The sequence below is a fragment of the Camelus bactrianus genome, chromosome 32 (assembly GCF_048773025.1).
Source record: "Camelus bactrianus isolate YW-2024 breed Bactrian camel chromosome 32, ASM4877302v1, whole genome shotgun sequence".
NCBI classification, from domain to species: domain Eukaryota; kingdom Metazoa; phylum Chordata; class Mammalia; order Artiodactyla; family Camelidae; genus Camelus; species Camelus bactrianus.
The window spans coordinates 19,291,239-19,312,860 of NC_133570.1; the positions used below are offsets into that span (position 1 = coordinate 19,291,239).

Below are 21,622 nucleotides of genomic sequence, written 5' to 3' on the forward strand. Positions count from 1 at the left end.
CACCCTCCAGGGGCTTCCACCACACTGGCCAAGACCCATGAGTCCCCATGAGAGCAGGCCTCCCTCAGGCCCCTGTGACCTGAGCTGCCCTGCTCTGCTCTCCTCCCTGCAGTCCTGCCATGGGGCCAAGGACGCCCCCACCTCAACCTTGGCAGGCGTCAGAGCCAGAGTTCACAGCCCTGAGGCCTAAACATAACCAAAAACGTCAATAACCAAAACATCTCTGGGCCCCTGTGTCTAGCCAAGCACTGCCTCAACACATCCAATTCCTAACCACCCCTGTAGGTGGAGCATATGCCCCTGTTGCTCAGGTGAGAAGGCAGGTCTTGCCATCGTGGGAGGACAGGGCGAGAGCTGAAGGCAGCCCCCTGAGACGAGACGCTCCCCTACTTGCCCCTCCACAAGAGTATCTTGTTGCCTAAGGGCTGGGGGACCTAGCAGCATTGGGTACCGATCAGCTACCTCCCCAGCCTGCAGCCACTGCAAGGGAACTACAAGCAGCCCTCACTGGACCTGCTGCAGGGACAACCACCACGTGCAACAGGCACTGCCCATCTGCCTGGAGCTTGAGGCCGCCCAAGAGCGGCCTAGCGTCCCTGCCTAGAGAAGGGTTTAGGTCCCAGGTGCCCGGGCCTAGGGTGGAGGTGTTGATATCAGGCAGACCAGTTCCTCAGCCAAAAAATGTCTGGACTCACCTCAGATGCCCCCAGGTAGCACGGGTTCCAAGCCCTGTCTCAAAGAAGCCCAGGGAGGGGTGGGAGTGCTGGGAATCCGGTTCCACACTGCGCTCCAACCCCTCAAGTGTTCCTGGTCATTCACACTCATGGTCCCCCAGGGCCACACCCCGCAGGCCCAGGCAAAGGTCAAGTGGTCAGTGGGAGACTGATCTCTGCCCCACGTGCGGACAAAGGCCCGCAGGGACTGGCTCACCTGCTCCACAGAAAGGATTGTGGCCCAAGGACAGTGCAATGACAAGGCCAGACACCAGGCCCACCAGGGGCCAACCACTGACTAAAGCTTCCCCATCCTGCCCCCTCCTGACAGAGTTGCCAGGTGCAGGGCAAGCAGGGAGACAAAGAGTGATGGCTGGTTGGAAAGCAGGCCTTCCTGGGCTTTCTGGTCTTGCTTCTCCCTCATGGAGGACACAGGAGACAGCTCAGGGAAGCTTGGGGTCACTCATCCCACAGCCAGGGCAGAAGCAGTCGCCATGGTTGGACACACATCTGGATGGAGCAGCCTGAAGTCCCCTGCGGGTGACTCACTCATCCTGGGCTGTGCTCACAGGTCAGTCTAGCCTGGAGAGCATCAGGTGGACCCAGCCAGGACTGAGCTGCCTGGTGCCAGGGCTCGGGCCTGCCAGTGAGAGCTTTGCTTGAATCATCCAAGCTCCGGCTGCAACCAAGGCCAGTAGGCTGCTGCTCCCCAGCACCCAGCAGCAGGGGCCCAAAACCCAACCATGCACTCACTGTCCAAGGGCCAGCCCAAGCCTGCGGAGGAGCCACAGCCTTCTGGACTCAGAGGTGGCCCTCTGGGGTCTGGGCTCAGGACAACCATAGCCCAAAACTCTCATCCCTCTAGTAGTGTCTGTGCTGCCCTTGGTCCTGCAAGGAAGAGGAGAGGTCCCCATACGACAGAGGGAGTTGAAACCAAGGCCCTCCATGGCCTGGGCTGTGGGTCTGGCCACACTGGTGGGCACCACACCTGCCACATGTCCTAGAATCAGAATGTTGACATATCTGGGGTGCAGTGGGCCTCTGTGATGGAGGTGGAGAGGAAAAAGTATCCCCCCCCCCACACACACACACCCCATCACCCCCTCCTCAGAGGAGTAGTGGACACAGCCCCAGCTGCACTGGGCTAAGTAGTAACATTTTCACAATTCTATAATGAAACTACCACTGTTGTCCCATTTTGCAGATGGTCCAGCTGAGGCTTAGAGAGCTTAACTGTCTCAACCAATGACCAACAGCGGGGCTTAGGTTCAGCCTGACCTCTCCTGTGTCTAGGTAGACATGAGTAAGAGATTTCCACACAGCTGCTAACCACGCACATCCCTTGCCCTCTCTGGGCCTCAGTTTCCCTAAATTGTAAAAGAACACACAAAAAAATCCTATCTCATAGGATTATTTTGAGAATTAAGTTTCTTACTATTCCGCAACTTTTACTACTTTTAGTTGCTGGCCTTCCTCGCTCTGCACGGGGGGAGGGGCTGGAGGAAAGGTAGAGTGGGATCTGCACCAGCTGGGTATCAGAGAGAGAGCCCATCTTTTGAAAGGTCATGAGGACTTAGTCCAGACAATGTACATAAACAGCCTGGCACCAGGAGGTCAGGCACACAGTAGGTCCTCAACAAATGCCCCTGATCCTCGAATGAGGGTAATTGTTTAAATCTCGGCTCCACCAGCTACTCTCCTGACTGAGCCCAAGTTTGGGCATAAGAAGTGTCCCTCATAGAGGTGACCCATTGGTTTCTTCAGGTCAAGGGCGCATAGCAGGGCTGACACACAGTAGGGGCTTTATTAAAGTTCTTAGCATTGACCTTTGGTGGTGGTGCTTCCCCTCAAGCAGCCCTGCCCGCCTGGCCAGCAAGGCCGCTACCCAGCCAGGCCTGGCGTCCCCGCCCAGCCTCAGCTGGGGGCAGGATTTCCCTGCTGGTCCCAGCCAGGGCCAGATCCCTCCTCTGCGGTTTAAAAAGAAACAAGCTCTTCTTAACCCTCCAGAGCCAGGCTGCCGCCCATCCTCCTCTGCCTTTATTCTGTGCCCAACCTGGACAGCCAGAGGTGGTCCAGGACTGGCCCTTCCCTGCCACAGCTGGGGCTGTGACAGACTCATGGGCCTTAGCTACCCACCTACCCTTCTGAGCCTCAGTGTCCTCATCTAAGAAACAGGTTCCCCTAAGGTCAGGGTTAACAAAGCGCATTCGATGAGGAGCCAGTCGCTGAGTGGGGGTAACAGAGCCATCTTCCCCTCCCAAGGGCAGCCCTGGGGGTAGGAAGCCCGCCTCATTTATCTGACCTAAGGAGGTCTACTCCACCGGAGGTGACTTTGCAGCCCCTGCCCCTATCGCTTCCTGAGTTGTCTTGGAAACAGGCCGCAGGGCTCACCCAGGGAGTCCATTATCTGGGGAAGGGGTATAACTAAAAACACCCAAACTGCTTCCCAGGAGACCAAGGACGGTGGAAGGGACCCAGGGAACTAGCCTGGGTGGAGATGGGATGTCTGGGCCGGTAGGGTCGCCTGGGGACTCTGGTCCCGCCTCCGCCCAGGGCTGGGCTGAGTCAGTCCCGCCCCTAATCAGGAGACTCCAGTCCCTCCCCAACCCGCCCGGCCAGCCCGGGAACAGCGTGGCCCCTTTAAGAGCGCTCAGCCCCGCCTACCCCTCCGGGCCGGATCCGAATTCCAGGGAGGCGGGGCGGAGACGGCGGGCGCGGAGGACGCGGTGGTGGGACCGGATCGGCTGTGACTCGGAAGGCGCCTCCCTGCGGCAGCCCGGCCTGGCTCCGGCCCGGCCGGGGCGATGCTCCCCGAGGCTGCGGGATGAGCCAGGTGAGCGCGGGGACCCCCAACACCCCCTACCCACCGCACACTCATGGGGACCTGGTGGCGGCAGCCACGGCCTCTGTTCCCAGGGCTGTGTGACCTTGGGCAGCCCCGCACCCTCTCTGGGCTGAAGCCCAGAGGGCACAAGGCTGGCAAAGGCTGTTCTGAGTTCCGGCCCACACTCACCAGCCTGGGGCGCCAGGGAGGCTCCTCGGAGGAGGCGGGGCCTGGCCCGGGCGAAACCGGCCGCCAAATAACGCTCCGGATCAGCAATGAGGTGCCGGCCCGCCTGGGCTCCGCTACCCACTCCTCTGCGACCTTGAGCAAGCTCTGCGCCTCAGTTTCCTCATCTGTGAAACGGCAATAATATCACTGCGCACTCAACGCTGACTATAGTCATTGTGATTACTTTACTATTGCTGCCGTTATGTCGTTGTTATAATGACACAGTCCTTAGAGAAAGGGGGCTGAGGGTGGACCTAGGCTCTTTCCGGAGGAAGTGGGATCCACTAGCCCTGAGCAGTGGAACTAATCCCTCTTAGGTCGCAACCAGGGTTCCTACTGTGAGTCCAGGGCTGTGGGCTTCATCTGTCTAGGGCTCAGCTCTTCATCTGTCACTCACGGCAGTAAGGATGGGTGCCTCTCTGCCCTGGCCGGAGGACTCAGCCAAGTCCCCCAGTCCGCCCCCACACCCCCGCCCCACACAGAAGAACCAAACAGCAAACACTTGAGGACACTAAATCATTTATAAAAATTATCCATTAGTTCCTATGAGAAACGTAATGTTGTTGTACCCACTTCACAGACAGGAAAACTGAGGCGAGAAGTGTATCATAGCCAGGGCTCAAACCCAGGCATTTGGTCTGAAATGACTGATGGGTTGGGGTGTTCTGCGGCTTAGTCTGTACTGAGCGCTTGCTCGGTCATCACAACAATCCTGACCAGTATCCCTGCCCACAGTGACTCGGCTGGCCCGGGCATGGCGGACCCAGTGGTGGGCATTGCGGGCTCGGCGGCCAAGAGTGTGCGGCCATTCCGCTCGAGTGAGGCCTACGTGGAGGCCATGAAGGAGGACCTGGCCGAGTGGCTCAACGCCTTGTACGGCCTGGGTCTGCCCAATGGTGGCGATGGCTTCCTGACGGGGCTGGCCACAGGCACCACCCTGTGCCAGCATGCCAACGCTGTCACCGAGGCCGCCCGCACAATGGCCGCTGCCCGCCCGGCCCGCGGGGTGGCCTTCCAGGCACACAGTGTGGTGCCTGGCTCCTTCATGGCCCGAGACAACGTGGCCACCTTCATCGGCTGGTGCCGAGCAGAGCTGGGTGTGCCCGAAGTGCTCATGTTTGAGACTGAGGACCTAGTGCTACGAAAGAATGAGAAAAGCGTGGTGCTGTGTCTGCTGGAGGTGGCGCGGCGTGGAGCCCGCCTCGGCCTGCTGGCCCCTCGGCTCGTGCAGTTCGAACAGGAGATTGAGCAGGAGCTCCGCGCCGCACCCCCGGTCCCTAACACCCCCACTGCTGGGGAGGACACCGCCGAGACCTCTGCCACCCCTGGGGCTCCTGCACGGGGGCCCCGCATGACACCCAGCGACCTGCGCAACCTCGACGAGTTGGTGAGTCCCCGGATTCAGGGCAGGTGCCCAGCGGCCCCGCTTAGGCTTGAGTACCCAGCATTGTGTGCTTGGGGCCAAACCACAGAGCTGGTGCCCACAACCTCCCAGGGCCCACCCGCGCATCTGCAGGACAGCTTGCCCCATGGGAAGGGTGCATGTGTTAAGCACCAAGTGTATATACCTGGCCCCAAGGAGATGAGCAGGCCCAGAGAGGGAGAGATGCTGGGTGAGGCCCTGCCTGGTAGAAAACTCAGCTCCACTGCATGATCTCCTGCTTCCTTCATGTGCTAACTATGCACCAGATAAGTGCTGGGTGCACCTTCATCCAGGGGGCTGCATGATTTGAGCCCCTCCTGTATGCCCTCCCTGCACTCAGCTGCTAGACAGTTGCATCTACATCACTGAGCTTGAGGTTGAATGGGTGCCCATGTGGTTTGGTCCTGGGTAAGGCACCTGGCACACAGTAGGCACTGATTGAGTGCTGAGGGAGGCTCCCAGGGGCTCCCACTCCCCATGGCCCTGCTGCACATCACTTATCTGGGAAGCCAAGCCCAGCCTGGCTTCTGCTACTGGGAGTGGAAGTCCTATTAGGAGCTGCAGGATTAGTTCTACTCTGAGCATAGGAGGTGCCAGACCATGCCTTCAGCTCCCTCCTCCTCTTCCTGGGACCTGGGTGTCCCTGACACCCCCACAGCTGGGCCAAGAGTTTCCTTCTTATCAGGAGGTTAGGACACGCTGTGCATGTCCTGGAGGTGGGTAGCCGGATGGCTGTGGGTAGAGGCTGCCACCCCACCTCATCCTGGGCCAGGGTCATCCGAGGCTCCACCTGCTCATTTTCTCAGGCGGCTCCGCTGTGGGCGAGGAGGCGGGCAGGGCCGCCCACATAGCCTTCCTGGCAGCTCCCGGGGTGGGGAGCATGTGGGCAGACGTGTGCTTGCCGGGTGAGGGGCCTGGTATGCATGTCGGTGTGTACGTGTGCCCCATGAGTCTATGGCACTCCCGTCTTGTGGTGGGGGTTCCCTGCGTTCGTGGCCTGTCACCTGCCTCCTCCCTGAACCTGGCCTTCTTGTGGGCCTCAACATTCATGTCTCTGAAGTGGGTGAAGGGGGAGTGAGGATGGGCTCAGGGACTTCAAGGATGTGCCTTGTTGGGGTCCCTGGCCTGACCACAGCCCCTCTGTCTTATCCTGGCTAGCTCTCTGACCCCTGGTAGCCAATGGGGAAGGAGAGCTGGTGAAAGGCCAAGTGCAGAGGCTGCACTCAAGTCTGGGGCAACACAGTCCATGCCCCCGTTTCCCAGAAGGACTTAACCTCCTCCTGTCCCTGGAGTTGCTGACATCAGGCCCCAGGATGGACTTGACCCCTGACCACCAGCCTCTCCTCTCTGGCCTCAGGTGAGGGAGATCTTGGGCTGCTGCACCTGCCCAGACCAGTTTCCCATGATCAAAGTCTCAGAGGGGAAGTACCGTGTGGGAGACTCCAGCCTGCTCATCTTTGTGCGGGTGAGTGAGGGGCTACCTGAACAGGTGGCAGCCCGGGAGGTGGGGGTCAGGCCGTGACCTGCCCACGCTGGGCTCCCACAGGTGCTTAGGAGCCATGTGATGGTTCGCGTGGGCGGTGGCTGGGACACCCTGGAGCACTACCTGGACAAGCATGACCCCTGCCGCTGCTCCTCCACCGGTCAGTGCCCACTGTGGGGGCAGGTGGGAGGGCGGGCACCTCTGTGGCTCCAGCCCTCACACGTTGCCTGTCCTCTGTCCCTGCAGTCCACCGCCCGCCCCAGCTGAGGGCTGGCACCTTCTCCCCGCAGCGGGTGTCACCTACCCCCAGTCCCCGAGCTGGTAGCCCAGCCCCAGGGGCTGAGCGCCGGGGCTCCCGCCCCGAGGTGACACCTATTAGCTTACGCAGCTCAAAGGAGGGGCTCGAGACCCCACTCAGGTAAGAGGCAGAAGGACTCGGGGGTGAGGGGACCGGGGGTTGCCCACCAGGGCCTGGATGACTGGGCTCCAATGACTCACACCCTGGGAAAAGTTCCCGTGGGTGGGGGTGGGCCTGGCTTCCCGTCTCCAGGGCAACGCAACCAAACGAACAACACAGCTGGGCGGGCCCTGGGGGCTGGGTGGCGGCCAGTCCAACCCTGCTTCCCTCTGGCCTGCCCAGGAAACCAGAGGCCTGGGGAGAAGAAGCTTAGGGCCTTGCTTCTTCCGCTGCTCGGGGTGGTGGGTGGTCCTGGCTGCCGGAAGCTGTGGCAGAGTCTCTCACTTCTCCCTGGAAGTCCCCAGGACGGACGGAAGCCCTTGGCTCCGGCACTCACATACACCACCAGCACCGCAGGTGTCTCCCCTGCCCCCCAAACACTCGGAGGCTCGTCCCTTTCCCTGCCCTTTCTGCGCGCCAGTTGCCTCTGCATTTCTCCATCTCTCTCTTGTTCCCCTGCCCAGGACCCGGGACCAGCTGCCCCCCAATCCCCGCTCCCGCCGCTACTCCGGGGACAGCGATTCCTCTGCCTCATCAGCCCAGAGTGGTGGCCACCTCGGCCCCCGCAGTGAAGACTCAGGCACTGGCCCCCGGCGGGAGCGGCCCAGCCGGCGGGTGACCACAGGCACCCCGGCCTCGATGAGACGGCCCCCTGCCCCACGCAGCCAATCCCGAGACCGGCTGGATCGGGGGCGGCCGCGTGGGGCCCCAGGAGGCAGGGGAGGCCAGCTGTTGGCCTCCAACCCTGCCCGGCGGGCCCGGAGCCAGAGCCGCGAGGAGCAGGCTGTGCTGCTGGTGCGTCGGGACCGAGATGGGCAGCACTCGTGGGTGCCACGGGGCAGGGGCAGTGGGGGCTCGGGCCGGAGCAGCCCCCAGACTCCCCGTGCCCACAGCCCTGCAGCACTCAGGCCTCCCCGGGCCCTCAGCCCCAGTCCAGAGTTGAGCACCACCCCGGCCAGTGTCTTCCGCACCCCCTTGCAGCTTGACCCAAAGCAGGAGCAGCAACTCTTCCGGCGCCTGGAAGAGGAGTTCCTGGCCAATGCCCGAGCCCTTGAGGCTGCTGCTGGCGGGACCCCCTCTGGACCAGCCCCTGACCCGGTTCGGGCCCCAGACCCTCAAGCTCCTGACTCAGCCTACTGTTCCTCCAGCTCCTCCTCTTCATCCCTCAGCGTCCTGGGTAGCAAGTGTGGCCAACCTGGGGACTCTGGCAGGATGGCCAACGGGCTGCCCGGGCCCCGAGGCCCAGCCCTGTCCAGTTCCTCCGATGAAGGCAGCCCCTGCCCTGGTGCAGGGGGCCCACCAGATGCACCTGGGGGCCCCCTGGCCGGCCCAGAGGCCCCAAGGACCTGGGCACGAGGCCGGATGGACACACAGCCTGACAGAAAACCCTCACGCATCCCCACACCCAGGGGCCCCCGCCGCCCATCTGGACCCACGGAGCCTGGGTCCTGGCATGCCCTGCACTCAGTCAACCCAAGGGTGGAGCCAGATTCCTGGATGTGATGTACCAGCCCAGCTGACCCCAGTCCTCCATTCCTTCTCCTTTTCCTTTGTGGCCTTAACCCCTCTGCATCAGGGAGCCCCCTCCCCTGCCTCTTGGGGACCAGACCTCATGGGACCAGACCCCTTGGGACCACATGGCACAATGGGACCTGTTGTACATTCCGGTTGGGGGATGAGCATTGCTATTTAATTACTAATATTATTGACTGCCTTAGAAGAGGCTGGGCCAGCCCAGTGAGGACCTCTCCTGAGGTCCTGTGGCCCTGCAGAGACTGACAGTAAAGTTTTGTTCCAGCTACTTGTGTCTGCTTCTTGGGGACTCAGCCATTAGGCCATCACACCCATTTGGGGACCCTGATTACATGTTGGGATTCTGGAGTTAACTGTCAGGGGCCAGTGTCTAGCAGCTCTGACCTCTAAGCTTAAGATTATCCTGCCCACCCCAGAAATGCCCGGTGCACTTGAATTGTTTACCCTTTTATTACCTCCTGAGAGGTGTGACTTAACAGTTCGTCCAGTGAAACTCCAAGAGCAGTCTGCGACTTTCCAATCACGTTCATAGCCAAGCCCCTCCATCCAATCGGATCATGACCCAATGAAACCCCAGGAAGGACTAATCTTGTCCAATGGGGCTTGGGGCCTGGCTGTGTCCAATGAAATTCAGAAAGAGGTCTGTCGCCCAGGTGACTGGGTGGGAGCGTTCCTCAGCCAATCAGGGAGGAGAGTCTGTCCTGTCCAATCCCGACAGAAGTTGGGCAATCTCATCCAATCCGGGTCCCCGGTTGTTCCAGTCAAATGGAGGCCCCCCCGCAATTGGCGGCAGCGTCCAATTCGGTCACATGAGGCTGCAGCGCGCCGGATGCAGCGCCCCCTGCAGGCGCAGAGCCGGGTGCGCAGGGCGTGCGCGCACCAGAGCGCAGCGCAGCAGCTCGCGGAAGAGACGCAGCACGTGCCAATTGTACTTGGCGGAGCACTCGAGGTAGCCGCAGCGCCAGCCCCTGCGCACCAGGGCGGCCAGTGTGCGCCGAGGGCCGAAGCGCAGCCGCTGCCGATCCCGCTTGTTGCCCACCACAAGGATGGGCGCCTCGGGTGCGCCTGCCGGCCTGCGAGCCAGATGGAAATCAGGGTCGCTGTGCCATGGCCGGAGCAGACCTCTGTCCGTGGGTATATACACTCAGGAGCATCCCCTCCCGCGGCCAGAGACCCCCAGTAAACACTATACCCGCTTGGCCCAAAGACCGCACGAGACTGGAGACCTCCCACGGACAGAAGTCTGGCTCGGAGGGCCTGACACCAGGCCCAGGATGGCGGAAGAACCCACCCACTCGCCTCCGGCAAAGGCCCAACCAGACCAGCAAACACTGCTCCCCTCCCCATACGCAGCTCCGACCGCCCCGCACCTGGTCTCCGCGATGCGCTGCCGCAGCGTCTTCACGTAGTCAAAGCTGTCCGGGCTGCAGATGTCATAGACTAGCACAAAGGCGTCCGTGTCCTGCAAGTTCCAATCCTTAGGGTCTGGCCACTCCTGGGGGCGGAAGGCGGGAGTTTCCCTAAGCCCCCTTCCCACTATCCGACACCCAGACCTTCTGCAGGGCCTTTGACGCTAAATCCACAGTTCATGCTCAGGCCTTGGCTGTCCTCATCCTTGTCTGTGCCTCCTCTCCCCCAAGTTCTCTGGGCCCTACTATCCTCATGGCCGCCGGGGTATAAATTTCCAAACTGTGCCTGAAGCAGGTCAGCCACCAGCCCTCCTTCACTCTGAGTCTCCTCTCCCCTCACCCCTAGCATCTTCCTTCTCCTTCAGTTTCCCACAGCTCAACTCGGGTCAGGCCCCACCCCTTCCCAGAAGCCTTCACTGGTAACTACTGCCTCTAAGCCTAATTACAAAGCCTTGAGCCCGTGTTCCCCGAGCCCACAGAGACCACTGACTGGCGGCAGCTGTACATGGTTAGGCCTTCCTACCTGGAATGTTTGTGCTGCTTAATCAAAACTTAAATCATCCTTCCAGGTTTATCCCAAATACCACCCCCTCTAGGAAGCCCTTCTTAATCCTGCCTGCTCTTTCCTCTTCACTTCTCAAAGACATTGGCTCCAAGTATTCAAAGTCTGTCCTGGACTTTGCACAAATTACTAGACGAGCCTTTGCCGCAGGTCACAGGAATGAAAGAGCAGAGAATGACCCCCTGCCTAGAAAGTACACTCCTGTGCCTGGCTTCAACCTCTCCCACTACTGCTCAGGGAGGCAAGGCCATGCTCCCCCAGGCACTCATCCTCACCCACCAGCGGAGGCAGGCAAATAGAGAGGCATTTAAGAAGAAGAAAAAAAAAAAGCCACTTTGCAAAATCGCCGGGTCTTGGGCCTGGTTTAAGGCAACTTCAGGCGGGCAGAAGGGGTGAGACATACAAATACCAGGACAGACATTCATCCTTCAATCCATGAGCACAGTCGGGCACCCTGGGACCGTCCACACGGACACGCACGTGTGTGCCGAGCATCCGCACCCAAATGCTGTCACACGCCCCTGCCCGCCCCTCGAGCTGCTACCTCTAGACCCCCGGGGCTCTGACCGGGGCCAGCACCATCGCCGTCGCGGATACTCAGGTCGTAGACAGCGCCGTCGAGCAGCACCGCGGGCCGGTAGAGGCGCGGCCCGTCCGTGGGACGGTGGCGCTCGGGGTAGTCACCGAAAAGGAACTGGCGGATGATGGCTGTCTTGCCCACGCCGGGGGCGCCCAGCACGGCCACCCGCAGGCTGCCCCCCATGGCCCGCGCGCGCTGCTGCGCCCCGTGCTGGGAAGCCTCATGGGCCGGCGCCGCCCCGCGCGCTCCGCGCGCCCCGCGCGCCCTGCCCCGTGCTCCACGGCCCCGCCGCGCTCTTCATCGCCCCTCGCAGCACCTGGGGCCCCGAGAGGCCAGGACGGAGGACCGATCTGGCGGTGGGCGGGCAGACAGACAGCCGAGCAGGCCGACGGCAGACGCACGAGCAGCTCCGGCGGGTGCCAAGCTCGGGAGAGAGCAAACCCAGCGCGCTGCGTTCAAACACGGCCTCCGCCCCGTAACGCCGCGACTGGAGGCGCCGCCGGCAGCGCCGGGTACCGAGGTCGGACCTCCTCGCAGCGCGGGTCCGGCGGCAGAGCGGGGCGCGGGGGCCGACGCTGCCTCTCGGCGTCTCCGTCCCTCCGTCCTTCTCTCTCTCCGGCGCCCGGAGTCGCCGCCCCAGTCGGCCGCGAGAGCGAGCGAGGAGCGAGCGGAGAGTCCTGGAGGCGGCGATGAGGTAACCGCCTGCCCGCCCGCCCCTCCCACCTCCCCGCTACCCGGCCGGGACGCCCCTCCCGGGAAGGGTCGCGGGAAGGTGACTGGGGTGTAGGGATCCCAGGAAGGGACCCAGCCCCCTTCACATTCTGTGCTCCTGTCACCCGCTCCAAAATAGAAGTCCCTTCCCACCCACGCCCCCGTCCGCTCCTCCAAAACCGCTCCCGCAAGCTGGCTCCTCACAAACCCGGTCCGCTGGAGTCAGCCCGCGCCGGTCGGATTCAGCCCAGCTGTGTGACCTTGGGCGAGTCGCCCGCACTGCACTGACTCCACTCCGCATCCATCAAAGGCAGACACCGTTTCTTGAGACCCTACTACGTGCCAGGCCCTTTACTAAGTTATTACCTACATGATCCTTACATCGACAGCTTCAACCTGGTGTCTCTGAGGCAGGAGAAAACTGAGGCGGGACAGGGGACTCTGCAAGGTTGAGGGGCAGCAGGTGGCCCCTGACACGCAGCCTTGTGGTCTCCTCTGAGGAGTTCTTCCACCTCCGTCCTGCCCACAGGGGTAAATGGCCAGCACTAAGTAATGTGTCAAATGGCGTCATGGAGGGGGGCTGTGATAGACTGCTGAACCCAAGATGTACCCTGTCACAGCAGCTCAGCCCCAAATCCCTGCCCCAACAAGGCTGAAAGATCAGAAATTGGTCAACACCACCTTCAGCACTGCTAAGGCCAAGTTTTCTGCCTGAGGGTCCACCTGTAGCTTCCCTCAAACCCTGCAGCCTGCACGCTAGATTGCCGGAGCCCAGATCCCTGTTCCCTGGAGCTGGAGGGAAGCTCCTTCCCCATCGGGGCTTAGGAAGTCTGGCTTTACCAGCCTCATCCTCTGCCTCTGCTTGCCTACCCACTGTGGGGTGTGCCCACATCTCTCACCAGATGCCCAGGTACTGGACGAAATGCACAGACATCTGTTTCTGCGCTGACCAAGGATTTCACTTCTCTGTCTCTTCAACAAACATCCCCAATCTTACTGCTTGCCAGTATGCTGAGATGGATTTTAAAAAGAAAGAAAAAATCCCTGCCTTAATAGAGAATGTTTTAGAATACATGGGATCCTGGAATTTTATGAGCACAGACAACATGCCCACCCCAGGCTGGGGTAAGTGGAGGAGGGAGAAGGAGCAAAATTCTGAAGTAGGGAAGGGGGCGCATCCTCCAGGGAGCAGGTGATGGCAACCAGAGTGCATTTCCCCAGAGCACACTGGATCAGGGACCTCGGTCTGTTTTCACTCTTCTCCTCAACCACCAGGGAGTTCAGAGTCAAGAGTTGTGGCTACATCTGGCAGATGTTCCAGGTCTTCAGGCCCAGGGAGTGGGGACCCTTGGCTTTATCTTCCTTTCCTGCTGTGATTTTTCCCTTCACCCAGTTTCCCCTCTGACTTTTTAACTTTTCAGGCTTCTTGGTTTTGTGAGCTGCCTCAATTTCTTTGAGGAATAAGTCAGGGAGTAAATAAACTAGGTCCCCCCTTCCCTGTTGGCACTGAGCAGGGTGTGGGGCTGACATCAGGATGGTCTTCCTTAGGGCTGTAGGTGGGGCCCACCCCTGCCTGGAGCACCCTCTCTTCTTGCCCCTGTCACACGTGGGAGCCAACTCTGGGCATCCCCTGGTCCTTTCTCTGGAAACCTTCCTCATTTCACTTTCAGACAGAGCACCCTCTTTCTTGGGCAGGGCTTCCTTGGGAACCACAAACAGGGCTGTGTGTGAGGCACCTCCAGGCCCCAGTGCGTGGACTTGGGATGATGGAGGACACTCTGGACAGGGTATGTCCGAACGCTGCCACAAAGCAGACTCCACAGGGGTGACACATTCCTGAGGAAGCTCTCCCATCAGCGGCACCAGAGGTCATTCCAGTTTATCAAGGACCCGTGACATGCCAAGCCCTGATCATGGCTGCATGCTCAGTGAGGCTCAGACAGACACAATGATTTGCCCAAAATGATCCAGCAGGAAAATGGCAGCATGGGGACCAGAGCCCAGGACCTTAGGCCACTGAGCTTGACTTTGTGAGAAGCCCAACTTCATCAGGGCCCAGGAGCCCAAAGAGCTTCAGGAGGAGGTCCTGTGTGGAGGGACTTTGAGGAAGCCCCAGTTACGTGGGGGCTGAGCTGAGCTGTGACAGGAGTGGGCAGTCTGGTGCCAGGCTTCCCGAAGACTAGCAAACCAGGGAATTTGGGCTGCCTGTTGGCCTGGGATGTGAATTTGGAAGTTTCTCTTATCGGCCCCCACCCTCTTCCCCAACGAGAGGCAGTGGGCTGCCATCTGTGCCACCACTGCTCCCATGCCCCTCCCATCCAGTGCTCCAGGGAGCACCCACCAGGCATCCAGGCATCTGCTTCTTCAGCACATGGGACCTGGCCCTTGGCATATGGTCTGCCCTCCATGTCTTGTGAGGGAGACAGACATTCAGCCAGGTGCAGACAGATGGAAACGGTAGCACAGGGCTGGTTCAGGCCTGGGGCGCTGAGGGGACCCAGGGGAGGCACAGCCTGGCTGAGGCGGTGATTGGGAAGGGCCTGATGACACGCTTCAGCTGAGCCCTGAAGTGCTGAGCCCTGGAGGACTGCACCACAGACAGTGGGTGGCTGGGAGGCAGCTCTGAGGGCCTGGGCAGGGACAGGGCTGGGAGGGGAACTGTGTCCCCCGGTTCATTGCCCACAGTCTCCCGACGCCAGCTTGGTGTCCACCTGCCACCTGACCTTTGTCCCCACAACTCCTCCCCATCCTGCCTGATTCCAGCCCTTCCCCGGGGTTGAGCACTGCGGACTGTGTCCAGCTCCCAGGGGTACTTGCTCTGGACTCCTCAGACCCAGTTATTTGGGTCAGTCCATCGACCATTCATCGTGGTCTGTCCTGCCTGTTAACCCCTTGTCCCAGCTTAACTCACCCCCTGAGCCCTGAATGGGGAAAACCCTTACCACTCAGATGTCTCACGCACGGTGGGTCCTTGGTGGCCATCGGAATGCCGCCCATTGATTGTAGCCAGTCCGCCCCCTGAAGGCGGCGGGATCTTCCAGCCATTGGGACACAAGGAGGCAGTGCAGGGCGGAGCTTCCAGGCCTGGGGAGTGAGACCTCTTGTGTTTGAAACCTCCTCCCCAGAGGTGTGTCATCTGCACAAGTTACTTAAACTCTCTGAACCTGTTTCCTTCTCTAAACAGAGTAATAATGGTCTTGACTTCACAGTTGCAGGATGACACGAGATGATACAAAGGGGAAAACGAGACAATTCAGTAAGGCTGGGGACTAAATTTACACACATAAAATAATTTCATTTTATATGCAAATAGCCGCTAGTTTACAAAATATCAGGGAGGTGTACATGCACACACAGGATGTAGCCATTTCCTGGTTCTGTTTACTGAGGGGGACTGGAAGTGTCACCTCACGAGCAACTAGCACGCCTGGCACCCAGATCTTGGTTTCTGATACTGAAAAAGCAACCAGGCTCCCTGGAGAAATGGCTGATGTGAGGCCTGGAGCAGGACAGACACAGGTCAGCCTGCAGCAGCTCATGATATTGGAAAGTAAGGAAATCTCAAAAGAAACCAAAGGATGAAACCACGTCAAAGGGACACAGCCAACTTGAAAGAGGTCCCAATCACCACAGCTTGAGCAATTTAAGCAACAAAATAATTAATGCACTTTTGGATTAAACCCAAATTATATTGTCTTTTTTTTTTTTAGTGGAGGTACTGGCATTGAACCTAGGCCCTTGTGCATGCTAAACATGCACTGTACCACTGAGCTATGACCCTCCCCCAAAACCCAAATTATAAAATAAATATCCATGAGTCCAAGCTGATACAAATGATTGAATTAATAAATAAATGCAGAAGAAACAAATTTTCCTTGCAGAAGAATTCCCAATATTTTATGTAGCCGCTCCCTGCCTCCATACTCTTCCATGGATGTCGGCTGCACTTGGTGACTTGCTTCCAAAAAATGGAGTAGAGGAAAGGGAGGAAGTCCCTTCACGGCAGAGGAAGCTGGAAACAGGACCTTGGCCGAGTGATCCAGGCTAATGTGACTGTGATAAGTCATGTTGATAGCGTGTCCCCCGACACCTTTGTGGTCTCCTTCCTAAAACACTGTAACCCCAGTCTCACCATAAGAAACATCAGACAAACCCAAACTGAGGGACAGTCCACAGAATACCTGACCAGCCCTCCTCAGAATTGTTAAGGATAAAGAAAAGCTGAGAAACTGTCACAGACCCGAGGGGACTCAAGAGATATGACGAGCACATGGAACGTGGGATCTGGGAACAGAACGAGGACATGAGTGGGAAAACGAGTCAAATCTGCATAAAGTCTGGCATTTAGTTTACAAGTTATATGTTATATAATTTACGTTATTTATTTTGTATTGTAAATATATGTTATTCCTATACTTGTGTGTTATATATTGGCAAATATATATTTACATAAACATATATATAGAAGAGAATGGAAAAGATCCCACTTATAAAAGGAACCAAGAAATAGAAAATACTCAAAAATCTATGTAAGAATAAATGTTCATGCAAGCACTTGTAAATGAAGAAAATTTAAAATATATAGATGTAAAAAGAAAGCAATGGAAAGACATATACTCCTATATTCGGGTATAAAGATTAATATTATCACTGACATCCCCATGAGGATGTCAATTCTCTGTCAGTTAATATAAACATTTGATTTGATCCAAATAAAAATAACACCATCACTTAAAAATTTAGTTCTAAAGTTCAAATGGGACACAAAGGGTGAAAGAGGGCACTATAAATTAAGAAAATACAAAGGTACAATGCTTTAAAAAAAACACAGGGGCCAATGAATACACAAATTCTCTGGTTCAGAACAGAGTCCAGAAAAGCACTCATTTGTGTATGGAAACTGAGTATATGATACCAATGACACTTCAGATCTGTAGGGAAAAGATAAATTATTCAGTAAATGGTCTGGAGACAACGAGGTAACCAACCATCTGGGAAGAGAGGAAGTTGGATCCCTACCTCATCCCTAACATAAAGCCCACGTGGAACAGGCTCCAAATGCAACAGCTAAGACGAGCCAAGTACTGGAAAGAAAGAAGAGATGAAAAGAAGAGAAAAAAGAATTATACAACACAGTTTCAGCATGGAAAAGTGAAAACAGTAACAAAACGGGAGAAATAATGACCAACCAGAAAGCCAAGGACCAACAGCCATGTCGCAAGATGGCAGAAACCATGGAGACAGCTCCCAGAGGACAGACAAATGGCTCGGTAACATGCGAACGGAGGTGTGTTTAAAACACAGTCAGATACTGTTTTTTGCCTGTCACTTAAACACGTATCAACATGCTGAGTGTGTGAGGGTGCGGGGGAGCAGGCGTTTCATTCCTGGCCGCTGGGGGTGTAAACTAGAGAATTTTTAGCAGTAGCTATCAAGTGAGGAACACACCTACCTTCGACCCAGCCATTTCCATCTGAGAAATTTATCGACATATGAAAATGAACGTTCTCCGCAGTATCACTTGTACTAACACCACCACCGACACAACTCTGGACATCACGGCAAGGACGCGTTCATAATGGTGCCTCCACTTGACGGAAAACCATACAGCTGTTACAAAAAGGCACGAGGACGCTCTTGATAATGGATTAATCATGGAAGAGTCTCCAAGATATAAGTACAGTGCCAATCGGGGTGTGGTCCATGCCACCCTTTGTATATAAAAAGGGAAAAGATCATATTAGACATTGTTGAGTTTCTTTGGAAGGTAACACTGGTTCCTTTAGGGAGAGGAATGAGAGATAGGATTATTTCACTTCTATCTCTTTTTGCCTTTTGGATTTTGAACCATGTGAATGCATTACCTTTTCAATACAAGAACAAAATTTTAAAATGTAAAATGCTTCTACCCTCTGGTCCAGCAATTCCAGGGCTAAATCCTACAGTTTCATGTGTGTCTACGAGCAAGGATGTCTGTAGGAAGGTATTCACTGCACCTTTGCTTGGACTCACAGAAGATGGAAACGGCTGGAAAGTCCACCTGCAGACACCTGCCCTTCTGCACAAGAGATCCCGAGGTAGGTCTACTCTACTGATAGGGAAAGCAAAGTGCTGGTAACATCTAGGGTGTGCTGCTATTTATTTAGTAAATACCTCCCTGGATTTGCTCTAGACGTACACAGAATTATTTTTGGAAGAAAGCCAAAATGTAGCAGAGAACTTTGCCTCTAGGGAGGAAAGCTAAGAACTGGGGAAGTGTGGAAGGGGGAGCTTTTAACCTTTGTGTGACTGATCTTACCATGGTCCAGAATCACTCTCTCCATTTAAAAAAAAAAAAAAACAAGGAGGGGGATGGTGTAGTTCAAGTGGTAGAGCGCATGTTTAGCACGCACAAGGTCCTGGGTTCAATCCCCAGTACCTCTTCTAAAAATAAATAAACCTAATTACCTCCATCCCCTGTCAACCCCCCCCAAAACCCACAAAACCCCCAAACAAAGCAAACCACTACTTGAAGATAAAAAAACGTACAGTGAGGTCACACCACAGGCCTTGGCACGTGTTGGGCACACAGGGAACCTGACAGGCCCGTGTTTGGGGGATCCCCCCCAGGAACTGGTTGCTGTTGTTGAACTCCCCAACTGGCTGGGAAGACTCAGGACCCTGGAGGATCTTCTGCAAGATGCCAAGGCCCAGAGAGGCATTGGGCGCTGAGACTGGGAGGCCTGAGCACTGTGAGGACCAGGGAGGGCACGTGAGACAGGGCAGGCACATGAGGAGGGTAACTAGGGGGAGGGAGGAACAGGGAAGCTGAAGGGCACAGACTGGATGTCCCCTGGGGCACTTCTCCTAAAGGCTGGGGCCCCAGGGGCAGCGCCTGGGGCTTGTTTTCCTGACGCAGTGACAAGGTCAGGCCCAGGCTGGGGTTCTTGGGAGTGAGACGGCACTTGCCCTCAGCTGCTCCCTCAGTGCGTGAAGGCGCTGCTGGGTCTCCTCGTGTGGGCGCTGTGTGTGTGTGTGTGGGGGGGGGCGGAATCATGATAGGGTCCCTTCCACAACTACCTGAGGCCCAAGGACAACGAACCTAGGGTGTCCCATGATAGACCAAGGGCCTCTGTCCGACTAGGCCAGCCTTTCTCATCAGCACCTCTTTGTCATCCTGGGGATTTGGTCCTGGGCCTCAGGTCACTGTCATCACGCCCCTGGGACAGCTGTCCTACTCTTCAACTCTGGCCCTCGGCAGTGGCAGAGTAGGGATAGCAAGTTCCGTGAGATTCCTGGAGGGCTGAACTGACATGCAGCGGGGTGGCTCTGGTGGTGTGTTCACAAGGTTGGGTGGGAGCTGGGCCCCAGCAGGTCAGGGGTGGCAGGCGACAGGGCAGGCCAGGGTGAATCCACAGCTGGAGACACTCCAGCTGTGTATGGGGCCTTCTGAGCCGGGGACTTTCAGGGGTTGTGCAGTCAAGGGCCTTGGTTGGTTCTAGACTCTGGGGTTCGGGGCAGTATGGTGATACACCAGAGGTGACAGGAGGGCCAGGTGTCCCTGCTGATGCCTGTCTTCCAGCCCTGGCAGCTGGGAAGGCGGCAGTATGTCTGGTGCGGCAGCGATGGGGTAAGGGTTGAGGGCCCACCAACCACGAGGCACTGAGAACTCGTGGGCAGCTCTGCCAACGGAGCCATGCCCAAGGTCTGCCTGCTCCCCAGGGAACCAGGCCAGTGGCCACATGAGGTATCCTCGGTGGTGGCTGGGGGTGGGCGCCAGCTTAGTCCCCGCACTTGGCAGCCACAGACGCAGGTTGGGGCACAGCCCACCCAGACGAGCCTGGTGCTGGGCCTGCCTGCTACTCCCCGTCCCACAGCTGCCCCAGCGGAGCCCCTCCCCGCTGCTCCCAGAGTTCTCCAAATCTGCCCTCCCAACATCAAAAGGCAAGGTATCGGCTCGGGTGGAGCTAAGGCCAAGGGTGGGAGAGGCGTTGGGAGACCAGCAGGCCTAGGCAGTCAGTTTTCCAAGGATAGGAGACAGAAAGTCAACAGTGCTCGGGGCGGGGCTGACACAGTTCAAGTCCTTGACCCTGGACCCCAGGGGACCTGGGATCCTGCCCAGAAGAGCCTCAGGACCTGACACACTGGCCAGGGACACGCTTGATGTCATCATTTTATTCACTTTCTCTTTTTGAAAATAAGAGTAAACATACAATATATAGCTCTATTTATATATATCAGACATCATTCCTGCAGGGCTCAAGAAAACCATCCTCAACCACTTGGAGGCAGTTTTTAATCCTGACATTTGGTGGAGGGGGAAAAAAGTGTCCGTGATTGCCAAAAGCAGAATCTTTCTTTATTATTAAACAGCAATAACAGGAAAACCTAATGCTCCGTCAGACACAACTGCAACTTGGGAGGCCCAGAGGTGGGTAGCAGACGCTAAGGAGAAACCCCAGACAGGAAGCAGCCCCTTGCCCACGTGCTCCTCCCTCAGGCCTGTCTCTGCTCTGGGAACCCAGGGGACACGGAGGAATGTATCCAAGGCAGTGACCGTCCTCACAGGCGAGATGGGGAGCGGGTGTGCGCGAAACTGCCAGGGGAGCCGGAGCCCGCGCAGAGCCCTGGGAGCTTCTGCCTGGTCTTCCTCGTGCAGGTCAGCGCTCGGGAGGGTGGGGGTGCAGGCCCCGGGAGCCCCAGACCTGTCAGAGCAGCTCTCCCAGGACCAAGGGGACCCTCCATGCACACCACAACAGCCTGCCAGGGCCCATCCCACAAGAGGGGTGGGGGGGGCCTACAACACCAACCCAACAGAGGCTGTGGGGGGCTTCCCAGGCTGCACGCTCATCCTCAGGCACTGGCAAAAGCAAGAGAAGAACCTGGGTCTCCCCGTCCAGCTCCTGCTGCAGCTCTGGCTCTGGCTACTTTGGTCCCCTCCTCACCTGACCCCCAACGTCAGCAGCAATGGAAAGAGGAGAGTCCCGAGCACAGGAGGACACTGAGGTTTCACTCTAGGAGGGCTGCTGCCCCACCCCGAGGACCCAGGTGGGCCCTGAAGTCAGGACCAGGGGCCTTGCCCCGCCCCTCTTGGGAGAAGGAGGTGCTGCCACCTCCCAGGGGGCTCCCGGACAAGGCTGGCAGAAGGCGGGGGCGGATGCTGGACGGGACCTCAGTTCTTGAGGATGGTCTCGTAGGCCTGGTACACGTGCTGTGACACCTCTGGTGCTCGACACTTCAGAGACAGCTGCAGGGAGAGTGGGTGGGGGGACAGGGAGCGCTCATTCCCGGGGCTCCTCCCCGGGGCTGAACACTGGGGGAGGGAAGACAAGGCGGAAACCAGATGGGAGAGTGTGGTGCGCACATGTGGCCTGGTGGCAGCCACGCGGCTAGGGCAGATGTGCGGTAAAGGAGAGGGGGCGGCCATCTCAGCCAGCCCGGCGCCGACCAAAAATACCCGCAGCCCACACACCCGCTGTCCCGCCAGCCGTCACGGCACCCAGCGGGCAGCGTGAATCACAAGTGGAGGCTGCAGGCAGTGCCAGCCCCACCCTGTAGGCTGCTGGGCCCCCACGGCCCAGGGAGGGCGAGGTCCCTGAGGAGGTACGGGGGCCTGGGGGTGGGACAGTGTGGGCGCCAGGGGTTCTTTCTGATTTCCTGCACTGGAAGCAGGCACATCAGACTTGGCTCATCTCTAACTGCAGTAAGAGCCCAGAGAGC

The 21,622-nt window shown here is 57.9% G+C and overlaps 3 protein-coding genes across 7 annotated transcripts in view; 1 reads left to right on the top strand and 2 right to left on the bottom strand.

Moving 5' to 3' along the window:
- The first annotated feature begins 3,388 nt into the window (after positions 1–3,388).
- Positions 3,389–8,929, top strand: GAS2L1 (growth arrest specific 2 like 1). Its single transcript, XM_074356020.1, has 6 exons — positions 3,389–3,546; positions 4,501–5,152; positions 6,546–6,653; positions 6,735–6,831; positions 6,918–7,089; positions 7,593–8,929. The coding sequence occupies exons 2-6, from the start codon at positions 4,520–4,522 to the stop codon at positions 8,629–8,631; spliced, it is 2,049 nt and encodes a 682-aa protein (XP_074212121.1). The 5' UTR covers positions 3,389–3,546; positions 4,501–4,519; the 3' UTR covers positions 8,632–8,929.
- Positions 8,930–9,092: 163 nt separating this feature from the next.
- On the bottom strand, positions 9,093–11,671 carry RASL10A (RAS like family 10 member A). Of its 2 annotated transcripts, none has more exons than XM_074356021.1 (3): positions 11,177–11,671; positions 10,032–10,123; positions 9,093–9,734 (listed from the first exon to the last, which is right to left on the bottom strand). In XM_074356021.1, the coding sequence occupies exons 1-3, from the start codon at positions 11,393–11,395 to the stop codon at positions 9,467–9,469; spliced, it is 579 nt and encodes a 192-aa protein (XP_074212122.1). In that variant the 5' UTR covers positions 11,396–11,671; the 3' UTR covers positions 9,093–9,466. The 2 variants fall into 2 exon arrangements, with proteins under 2 accessions (XP_074212122.1, XP_010949601.3); XM_010951299.3 differs by having other exon boundaries at positions 10,032–10,156.
- An 8,568-nt stretch (positions 11,672–20,239) lies between these two features.
- The window catches only part of AP1B1 (adaptor related protein complex 1 subunit beta 1), a 44,389-nt gene continuing 43,006 nt past the window's right edge, over positions 20,240–21,622 (bottom strand). For all 4 annotated transcript variants that reach the window (XM_074356777.1, XM_074356774.1, XM_074356775.1 and 1 more), the window contains one exon: positions 20,240–21,149. In XM_074356777.1, coding sequence (XP_074212878.1) covers positions 21,075–21,149 — 75 coding nt within the window. In that variant the 3' untranslated portion in view covers positions 20,240–21,074. The remainder of the gene's footprint in view (positions 21,150–21,622) is intronic.

Bases quoted from the DNA above. Each gene is read 5' to 3' on its own strand.
- RASL10A (XM_010951299.3), bottom strand. From the start codon at position 11,395: ATGGGGGGCAGCCTGCGGGTGGCCGTGCTGGGCGCCCCCGGCGTGGGC. The intron at 10,157-11,176 runs GTAGCAGCTCGA...TTCCGCCCCCAG, and splicing joins AGAGCCCCGGGGGTCTAGAG to GAGTGGCCAGACCCTAAGGA. The intron at 9,735-10,031 runs GTGCGGGGCGGT...TCTGGCTCGCAG, and splicing joins CAGCGCATCGCGGAGACCAG to GCCGGCAGGCGCACCCGAGG.
- GAS2L1 (XM_074356020.1), top strand. From the start codon at position 4,520: ATGGCGGACCCAGTGGTGGGCATTGCGGGCTCGGCGGCCAAGAGTGTG. The intron at 6,654-6,734 runs GTGAGTGAGGGG...GGGCTCCCACAG, and splicing joins GCCTGCTCATCTTTGTGCGG to GTGCTTAGGAGCCATGTGAT. The intron at 7,090-7,592 runs GTAAGAGGCAGA...TCCCCTGCCCAG, and splicing joins GGGCTCGAGACCCCACTCAG to GACCCGGGACCAGCTGCCCC.